The sequence below is a fragment of the Tamandua tetradactyla genome, chromosome 6, assembly GCF_023851605.1.
Source record: "Tamandua tetradactyla isolate mTamTet1 chromosome 6, mTamTet1.pri, whole genome shotgun sequence".
Lineage (NCBI taxonomy): Eukaryota > Metazoa > Chordata > Mammalia > Pilosa > Myrmecophagidae > Tamandua > Tamandua tetradactyla.
This window is the reverse complement of record NC_135332.1, coordinates 142,937,340-142,947,536: the sequence shown is the minus strand read 5'-3', so window position 1 is coordinate 142,947,536 and position 10,197 is coordinate 142,937,340. Positions and strand designations below refer to the sequence as shown.

At 47.8% G+C, this 10,197-nt stretch overlaps 1 protein-coding gene and 1 long non-coding RNA gene across 5 annotated transcripts; one reads left to right on the top strand and one right to left on the bottom strand.

Annotated features, from left to right (window-relative positions):
* Positions 1 to 2,024: 2,024 nt before the first annotated feature.
* On the bottom strand, positions 2,025 to 9,515 carry OSR2 (odd-skipped related transciption factor 2). 4 transcript variants are annotated; one of them, XM_077167314.1, is made up of 4 exons: positions 9,149 to 9,515; positions 4,496 to 5,249; positions 3,346 to 3,445; positions 2,025 to 2,589 (listed from the first exon to the last, which is right to left on the bottom strand). In XM_077167314.1, exons 2-4 carry the CDS (start codon positions 5,149 to 5,151, stop codon positions 2,407 to 2,409), a joined length of 939 nt encoding a protein of 312 aa, XP_077023429.1. In that variant the 5' UTR covers positions 5,152 to 5,249; positions 9,149 to 9,515; the 3' UTR covers positions 2,025 to 2,406. The 4 variants fall into 4 exon arrangements, with proteins under 4 accessions (XP_077023429.1, XP_077023428.1, XP_077023431.1 ...); XM_077167313.1 differs by lacking the exon at positions 9,149 to 9,515 and adding an exon at positions 5,555 to 5,631; XM_077167316.1 differs by lacking the exon at positions 9,149 to 9,515 and adding an exon at positions 5,555 to 5,631 and having other exon boundaries at positions 2,025 to 2,507.
* On the top strand, positions 5,116 to 7,628 carry LOC143688893 (uncharacterized). Its single transcript, XR_013178352.1, has 3 exons — positions 5,116 to 5,282; positions 6,030 to 6,115; positions 7,463 to 7,628. It is a non-coding gene; the product is annotated as an uncharacterized LOC143688893 (long non-coding RNA).
* Positions 9,516 to 10,197: the final 682 nt, after the last annotated feature.

The window sequence follows — 10,197 nt, the reverse complement described above, 5'->3', positions numbered from 1 at the left end:
ATAGAAAAACAGAAACTGATCATGAACATCAGTGGAAACATGTACAGGGCTTGGCACATGGAAAGCACATAATAAGCACTTGTTAAACTAAGGAATAAATAAATTAATAAATTAACCTTGATTTTTGAAGTGCTTACGTGTGTATGGGAGGGGGAACTGTGCTTTATCCACTTTCTCATCTGTTCTTCTTGTTTCACGTATTCCCTGAACAAACTGATTAGTTTCATTCAACTCAAGAAAAATAAGCATTTTCTAGTTATATCTAACTATATATCCCTGTGACAGGGACCTCAAGGATATGCTGTAGTTTGATAGCGAGCAAGGGTCATTCCTTGATAATCAGACCTTGTGCAAAGTGACGCTTGGAGTCAGTCAGGGTGGGTTGGGCAGCGAGATTAACTATATGGAAAAAACCCTGTAGGATTAGGAGAGATCGAGGGACAGTCAATGTGTAACCCTGCCCTAATGTATTCAAAACTTCTGTGCCAAGGTGGGCAGGATCTGAAAGAGTAGGGGTAAGAAGGTCACGGCGTTAACTCTGTACAAACAAAAGAAAACAAACAATAGTTTCATTCCTCTAAATACCACACACCCATGCACCCCCATACTCCATTTCTCCTCCCTCTCCCCAGTGAAGTCTTCGGGCCCATCCCACATAGAGAAATGTGTTTGTGTACGTATTAGACACACAGGTTGGTGAGTAGATGAGTAGACACTTTGTTAGAGAGAGCTGATCTCCAGTGAGAAGTAGAAGCGACTTCCAGCCATTTACTCTGAGAACAGGGTTAGCAAATTCCAAAACACTTTTTGAGACTTCCTGGTAAGCAATGGTGTATAAGGCTCTGATAAGAAATGTTTAATCTAGTCCCACAAATCTCCACTCTTCTGGAAGATCCTAAGGTACAAACATAGGACAAATGGCCTGTTCTCCACCTGAAGGTGAAACATGCCATCATCATAGAAATACACACACACACACACACACACACACAAATCTGGAAAGTGCCTGTATTAATTCTGTTCAGTATTAAACAGTTTGTGAGAACCTACTGGTGCACTGGACCACAAGGATCCTCTTTAAATTCAATCATTTCCCTTCTAATCTCCACACAGTACTACTCCATCCAAAGCCTTCCACCCAAATCCTACTCTATAGCATGGGTTGTCGTTGTACTAGTGGCATATCCCTTAGGAAGTGTTTGGAAACAGTTGAAATGCATCAGAATGTGATTACATATTTGCGTGAGTTCCATCCATGGAGTAACCTGCACCTGGCATTTTTCCAGGGACAAGAGGTCAACCAGTGACGGAAGCCTCTCTAATGACATAATTCAGTTTGCTTTGCAGAGAAATTCTAACCTTCTAGAAGAAAGGATCTCCACCCTTGGAAAGAAATATTTTATGCAAACACAGCTAAGTAGTTTCTCCTTTCTCCTTTCCTCCCCCATCTTCTTGAAAGCTGTATCTTCCTGCAGTCTTCTGCAGGAAGATTTTAGACTTCTTCCCTGAAGGCAGGATAAAGTCTTTGTCTATAGTGATAAATCATAGTGTTCAAAGTCTAATGGTAAGAGAATCTACCCATAATAAATATTGACAACAGGTCAAGGACTTTTAAATAATGAAGGGTGAGATGCTCCTTTCTCTTCTTTTTCCTTTAGCTTCTTTCCACAGTGTGCTTTCAAGTGGGACAGACACTAAATTTGCACATGATTAAAGATTAATATTATTGCCTTGATCTGAAGGACTAATACACAAAGAATTAGAATAAAGAAAAGGGAATAAAATCTGAGTATCTTTTTAATATCTTTGAAAAAACAAAGAGTTGGCACACTTGTCTAATTCCAAAATACCACACTACAAAAGAGAAAGGCTGAAGTTTCTGTAGGAGAATTGTGAGAAGTCTTATTTTTTTTAACGTAGAGATAAAGAATACCCTTCAATATCAAATTTTTTAGAGGCAGACCACTCTTCCAGAATCCAGAGGAAAAAACAAGTTAAATAGCAAGACACTTTTTGCAGGAGGGTTAAAACAAACAAACAAATAAAAAAAGTTTTATTTTGAAATACAGTCTTTAAAGATAAAGTTGGCTTCCGTTTTCCATATCTAGATGCATCCAACAAAATACAGAACAACAACAAAACAAAGACCACATTATGTACAGAGCTCTAAAATGAGCCGTGAACATCTACAAGAAACTAGCGTATGCTCTTTGTGAAGGGATGTACGTGTGTGGCTTTCTACAATTCTCAGTCCTCCAGAAGAGTTAACTCCTTGGAGCTGCAGGTGCGGCTGCAGCAAGGGAAGAGCTGGGGTCAGTGGGGACTTGGGGGTTGAAACCCTGGGTGGGAGGCATGGAGAGGTGTCGGGGGAGGGGAGCGGCGGCACGGAACAGATCCTGGGCTTCTCTAGAAGTCCTGCCGCGGGGTGTGAGTCAGGCTGTGCCGCCGCAGATCACAGTTTCGCCTGAACACTTTGCCACACTGCTCGCAGCTGTAGGGCTTGATGTCTGTATGGGTGAGAAGGTGAGTTTTCAGATTACTTCTCTGATTAAAGGTTCTTCCACATGTGGGACATTTGTGTGGAGATTCCTGTTCAGATGTGAAGCAAGCAAAGGATTAATCCTTCACACCACCACTGCACCCTTCTCAATAGTTTCTGTCTTATCGGTATCACAGCGTTAACATAATAGGCGCATGACAACAAAAGAGGGGACCTGCAGGAACAAATCTGCACTCCTAATCCTTCAATCACGTAAACACACGCGCAGGCACACACAGAGTCCCGATTACACTGATAACTTGCGGAGGCAGATCCGCAGCCACGGAGGTGGGCTTTGTGATTTCCAGCTCCTTACATTTCATCACCATGTCATTGGCAGGAAAAGGGGGAAGGAAAAACTCTAATCCTCTCTTAAGGAACGACATTCTCCCGGGTAATAAGGCTCCTCTTTGCTGGAAAATTAAACTATTCCTCAATGTTCTGAAAGCTACAAATTATGAGCCCCCTGGGAAAGAGAACGTATGGGATTTCACCATGCCTCCATTATCAAAATTACCTTTATTTCCTCCCAAACACGAAAGCTTTAAATGCAGGGCAGATGGGATGAAAAAAAATTGTAAAATTAGGATTTAGAATAAAGAGAGTGGCCTGTTCTTTAAGAAAAATATAAGAATGTTTTGTTAAATTAAGATTAAATTTATGTATTAAAAATCAAGAATGCTGCTTTTCCCCACTTCAAGAACTAATCTAAGAGAACTTTTTAAGAGCCTCTACATTGAACACCTCTTGTAAAAATGATAAAAAGGAACAAGTCACTTTCTTTTTAAACAAGAAAACTAACTTACCTGCATGTGTAAAGTTTTGTGCACTGCTAGAGTTCTAGACTGACAAAATCCTTTCCCACACTCCTGACATTTGAATGGTTTTTCTTTGGAATGGATATACCTGAAAATAATATAAGGATTCATTGAAATGTCTTTCACCCAACTTTACCACCAGAATGAGTATTTTCTTTAGATAACTACCCAAAATGATGTCGTGAAAGGACAAAAAACAAAACTGAGTTTCCATTATTTATGTTTTTAGATTGCTAGTTTTGCTGTGTAAGTCGGCCTATGGTTAACCTAAATTATAAGACGCTTCAAAACATTGACTAGCAGTCCTCTACCCTAGATCTGGCATGTTCTGGAGCTGGAAATATTGCCAAATGAGCCCTTCTTGGGCCTTCATGGTTTTCTCTGGGATATAAACTGGCCAAATCAGAATGTGAGGCAATGCTGAGTTTAAGGGAACTGATTTGAGCGAATTTCTTAGCAGCCACGGAGGCTGGGTGCTGCTGCCTCACCTCAGGGAAGGTTTTTCCCCTCCCGTTCCTGGGGAGTTTTTACCCACTGAAAACACTTATAGTTTCTTGCTGTTTGTTACTGCAGAGTTTAGGGTTGAGGAGAAGAGATGGGAAACTGTTTCTAAATTCAGTGCCTCAAGAACCGCACAAACAAAGCTTAAAAATAACAGGTCACTGTGGCCAGTCTCTGAGGTGCACCTGGGAGTGGGGGTGATGTGGGAGGGAAAGAGAGGGAGCCCAGAGGAGACGGCCAGAGCAGATCTACAGAAATGGCCGGAAGGGAGCCAGGATCAGCCTGTACTATGGGGAGGTCTCCAGGATCCCTCAGCTTTTTCTGTACACTCCACCTCCCAGGACGACCGAGAGAAAACTGGGAAACCCAACCCAGGACTAAGACCAATCCACCAGATTGTTCCTGCCCAAGGATGGGGAAAGGCCCTGGCCACCCCAAACAAGAAAGCAGTAGGGTCGGACTGGGGGAAAAGCTGATGTTGGGGGTTAGCGAAAAAGTCCTGGGGAAGGCATTTGGGAATATATTCCAGCTCAATGGGAATTTTAATGGCACTCAATGTCAGGAACTGGGCCTTGTGGGCAAATTTGCGGTCCCTCCCTGGCCAACCCTCCCTGGCCAACCTTCTTTTCCACCTCACCTGTGATCCCGCAGGTGATCTTGCCTCCGGAAGGCCTTGTGGCAAATATCACACGTGTAGGGCCTCTCATCTGTGTGGGTCCTTTCGTGGATGAGCAAGTTGTAGGATTTAGTAAAATGTCTGCCGCAAAACTTGCAGATAAACTCTTTTTTCGTTTTGGAGGGCAGTCTCCCTCGGGAGGGCTTTCTGTCCGGAGTCAATTTACTGAGACCCGAAATGGGGCTGCTCAGCCCCGGGCTCAGCTTGGTCAAATCCCCCATCTTGGGAGGATCTTCTTGCGTGGCGGCTACTGCCAAATTGGCAAAGTCAAAACGAGGCCGGTCCTTGTGCAGGGCTGGGAGGACATGAGCAATGGCCCCCTGCTTGGGGTGGAAGAGGTGGGTGGTAAAGGGCAGAGCAGGGAAAGGAAAGCGCGCGTCTACCAGGCCCTGCGCCGCCGCCATCTCGGTGATGGTGGAGCGGGCAATCTCGTGCACGTTGGGGTACCCCAACGTCCAGTGGTTCATGTGCATGGTCTGCACCGCGCTGAGACCATACAGGCCCTGCAGGTGGTCCACAGCGGCGGGGAAGGTGTTCACGGCCTGCAGGAAGGAGTAATTGGTGAGTTGCAGCGACGGGTGGAGTGGGATGGGCGCCGGCAGGGCCTTGCTCCCCATCTTCCGTGGTGCTGCGGGGCGGAGAGAGCCGCCCCTTTCTTCCAGGACTCAGAGGCGGCAGGCGTGGGGCTGAGGCGAAACTCAGGTAATCGAAAGCCCTAGAAAATGACAAAGGAAGAGAGGGAGAGACAGTGAGTATTGTCTCAACTAGTTCTGTCTGTCCCTTGGCACCAGTGCGGGTTATCACACCTTCCTTCTAAGTCCCCTTCCTACTCCATGGCCCTCAAAACGGGACGCGAGGGGGACGGTGCGGCTCCTGCCCAGCGAGCCTGGCGCCCCCGGAGGCCCTTCTGGGAGCCCACAGGAAGGTCGGATTCCGGGCACGCACGGAGCAGGGCCCCGGGAGGAAAAAGGCGGACAGGGAGACTCCGGCGGCGGTGATGCCCAGCCCAGCCCTCCCTACCTAGTCCGGTGAAGCTCGGCCAACCGCAACGGCCCGCGACGCCAAAGCCCACAGACTTCAGAACTCCCGGGCTCGGCTCCCGGACTGCGGCTCCTCGCGCTGCGCTCGCCGCGGGCCGCCACGCCCCGCAGCAGCCTTTCCCGCGCTTACCCCGGCCATGCTAGTGGTGCCTGCGCACGACCCGGCGCGCTTGGTCCTCCCGGCCTGGAAGGCCGTCGAAGGCGCGCGCTCGCCCCGCGCTGACCTCGGAGGTTTTCTTTTTCCTTCCTCCGCCGCGTCCCATTTATCAGCGGTGACGGGCCGCAGGAAAGAAAAGTGACACCTCGGGGGCTGGGTTCGGCCTAGAAGCGCCCCCTCCCCCCTCCTAGGGGCTGCCTCCTCCCCATTCAAGATCCCTTCCAGATGGTTCAGGCTCCCGGGGGTGACGTGCGGTGGGGGGAGACGTTCCTGAGGCCAGTCCGACCCCCTCTCCCAGTGTGAGCGCCAAACTCACGGGAGGCCGGAACGACTTCCCTGCTTGGCACGAAGAGCTGCCCCTGCACCTGGAAGGCTCTTAAAGAGGTAAGGGAGAGGAGAAGACTTCCTGGGGAGGGAAATGGGAGCCCCAGGGGGCCGGGTGCAGTGCGGCCCTGCTGGCCTGGAAGAACCTTACTTATCGTCCAGGACGTGTGTGCCTCCTGCACTACTGCTGCTAGGAAGCCGGCACCCGCCGCGCTCTGCGGCCTGGGCCTAAGCAGCGCACGCACACTCTCCACTCCCTGAGCCCTCAGTGGCCACACTGGAGTCTGATTTCAGACCTAGGTGCCCCAGGGCACCTCACCGGCCTTCCCCTCTGCCATCATCCTATCCCACTGCCATTGCCTTTTCAGCAGAGGGTTCTTGCAACTCGGCGGACCTGGGCTCCGGGACCCACTACTTAGAGCTCTCCTTGGAGAGGAGCAGGCAGGCCAGCCCCACCAACCGACTCACCTAGTTTTTGAACCCAGCAGAAAGGTGGAGAGTCTGTCAATCCTTCCCTCCCCATCTGTTACTGCGCCTGAATTTTCTTCACCTAGCCCATTGTGAAGCGTTGCCTGTGACTCTGAGGGCAGAATTAGGGGACTGTGCTAACAACACTATGCTCTAGCAAAGCAACATCATGACTGCCTTGGTAGGGCCCACATCTTCCCTCCCTCTTCTGCTTGGAACGTTTTGAAGACAGGGATTTATTAGTGAACTGCTTCTGCCTGGTGGTATGCGGTCTGGGAGTTCAGGCTGGGAGTAAATGAGAGGTGTGTGACAGTCTTGGTCAGACCATTCAACCGAAACGGTAAACCCCCATTAGTTATAAACTTTCCCACCACTAATCAGGAGTCATTTTTATTTAAGAGGCAACTCTCAAGCCCTCTCTTAGAGAGGTAGGAAAAAGAGATTCTATTCACCCCTGGTAATCTGATTATTTCCCCTCTGATTAAAAATAATAAAATGCAGGTTTATTTTCTTCTCTTTGAGCAATGAGGATTTTCCACTGATAGAAAAATATTACTTTTTCTCTAAGTGCTGATAAGCTGCGAGCTCTTCTCCATAGAGAGTAAACAGGAATTATTATTTGGGTATATCTCTGGACTAGATTGCTTAGAAATAAACACTAAAACAATGTACAACTCCCAACACCTTCCTTGGGGGCTGGGGCTGGTGTGGAGGGGGAGGCACATTTTCGACTGAGAGAATACCATGACTGTGATTTCCATTCCAAATGCAGGAAGTAAATTGCCATAAAGGTTACATGTTAATTCTGTCCCCAGAAAGTTGAGTGCCATCTTCCTCCCTTTTCTTTACATTTATAACACTGAAATTAATTTATTATAATTCATCCTCATGGTGGCATAAAAGTGCTGTTTCATAGTATGTGTTCATTTTAATTTGCAGAACAGATAGTTTCTTCACAGAGGAAGAGAAAACCACTGGTGCCTTCTGAAGCCCTTTTACAAGCAGAACTCCAAATAGCCACTAAACACTTTTGCCATAAATAAAGAGTTTAGATTTTTATTCTGCTGAGTTGCTGAAAATAAAAGACAAAAGATATTTTAAGTCAATGCGGAGATGATCTAAAGTACTTTCGTTTTGTCTAGAGCTGAGCCTTACAGTCCTCACACTCTGTTACAGACAATAACAGAAATGTTGTCATTTCTCCACTATTGGAGAATGTTGTCATTTCAGACTATTAGTTACTTTTAATTTTTCAAGGAAAGAAATGTAAACCAATGAAGAGGCATAACTATTTTGGTGGAGCTATTTAGTTGTCTTTCATCAGTCTCTTAAGAAGGAATTTCCAGGCAAGCACAGAAGTTTTATAAAATTTAGTTCACTGGCTGTCAACAAGTGAGATGTGTACATACTAATTTCAGTTCAGTGAAGCTTTCAACACATTGGAGAAAGAAAAGGTACATAGTAATTTGATAAGAAGTCTCGCTTTCTGGTAATGCTGTTATTACAATGAAGTATCTAAAAATAATATATAGTCATGGGTCATCTGCTAAAACCCTGTGTGTTAGTATCTCAGAGAAATGACTGATACATCAATAGGCTTGCTGAATTTCAGCCCAAGTCACAATAGGAGTTTACACAAATCAGAGAGTTATCATCTAAAAGGATCTTTGGAGACCATTTTATTAAAAATATATATATGTGTATATAATATGGCCAGACTGGATCAGGTGAATAGAGAAAAACGGCTGCGAAATTCCTGCCCCTTTGCAGCGCCTCAGACTTCCCAAGGAGTTAATTAAATTAAGATGCCTTCCGCATAATCTGGGTTCTGTTTCTCTCTGCTCCCTCTGCTTGAGTAATTTTCTTGTTCCTGCTCAGGACTGCTGTTCGTTTAGAGAGAAAGTAGCTGTCTGCGCCGTTTCGCTCTGGGAAACGCCAGCCCTCTTTTGTTCTCTGCTTACAGGTAGGCAGAAAGATCCAGGGCTCTCTCCACACTCTCCTCTCCCTTCTTCCCACAACTGCAACTCCTTTCTGTGCTGCTAGTTCTCATGAATCCAAGGGAGTACCCCGGGGGAGTTTGCCTTCTGCACCCTCTGCTAGGACTGGAAGCTGGGGAGGAAAATCAAAGGACAAGCACTGGGCTGGAGAATTACCTAAGACTGAACTATTTTCCTCTTCAAACATGCCCTCGGCGGCGCTGGCTGGGCAGGCACTGAATGTCCTGGCCGGTCCGCGCGGCGCTGCCACGGCTGCCCTGGGACGGGTCAACCTGGACTTTTCTAGTACAGAGGCTTCTAGAAACACTATGGGGTTGAGGGATTTTATCTCAGCGCACGTTGGCCAGCATTTACAAGAAGCCTTGCTGAATGCTTAGATAAAAAGTCCTAAAACACAGTATAAAAAACTGTGTGCGTGGTTGACTGTTCGCTAGGAGTCGCGTGCAGGGATCCAAAGAAATGAGAAACACAATGCCCCAGATTGCATCCATATGATTTCTTTTCGCAGTATCTGAACTTGTGGCATGCCGGACCGAAAATGTGCGCGCCCCTGCACCCCCAAACCTTTCTAGCCACGGGCGATCCTTCCTTAGGGCGGCTGCCGCCCCTTCCCAGAGCGGACACTCACCTTACGCAGAAAGGTCCGCCTGGGCAAGCGCGGCTCAGACCAGGTCCAGACAACCAGTCGCGCAGCTAGGCAGGGTCATAGGGTCCACGCAAGGCAAACTCCTTTTTCCACGCGGAGTCCAAGGAGCTGTGGACATGATCTGGAGGACAGTGGGCAGCGAAAGCTAGTGCGGATCCTCGCCCGTTTCGGAGTGTGTGGACGCGGAAGTGCAAAGACCGGGGGTGCTTGGAGACGACGCTCAGAGTTCTCCCGGAACCCCGCGCTTCAGCGAGCCTCTCGACGCCGACTCGGGATGAGGTCGGAGCCCGCAGACTCGCGAGGCCATCACCCTTGAGCAGTGAGAGCACCGAGCTCTGTCCCCGCCTGCGTCCCTCCCCAGGCTGCCCAGGGCCGGGAGTCAGGGGCTTTAGTAGCGGCCCCGCCTCTCCTCCGGGCGGGCGGCCCGCCGCCGCGCGCGGCCCTCAGCGCCCTGGCTCCGCCTCCGCGCCCGGAGCCCGCTAATGGTCCCGGAGCCCGCTAATGGTCCAGTCTGTTTACTTGTGTTTGGATAGCAACTGAGTCTTAAAGGCATAGGTTTGCTCGAGATTTCCCAGCTACAGAGACAGAGCCCAAGGTGACTCGATTCAAAACTCACACAAACATAATGCCCACCCTCTTCCTTCTCGGTGCCACTCTTCCCTAGAGTATTAAAAACTCTGCAGTTGGTTCTCTGCCTCCCGAAGACCCCGCAGAGCAACCCAAAGGACATTTTGTAGGTTAACGTGACGCGCTAGCCGGTTAATTTCTACATCATAACGTGTTTGACAAAACCCTCTTCTTCGTAGGGTAAAAACAGTCCGTTCTAGATTATATTTCCCAGCTTATATCACTCTTACTCTAATTTTAAATACAGTTTTGTACATACTTTTGATCACCTATGACCAAAATATTGTCTGCTTGCACCTACTGTTTTCAAAATAAAGTTTGTTTAGAGAGGCGACAATTGATTAATATCGTAATTACTGCACAGACCTATGTAGAATGTCCCAGGAGAAATTTCTTCCAATAAT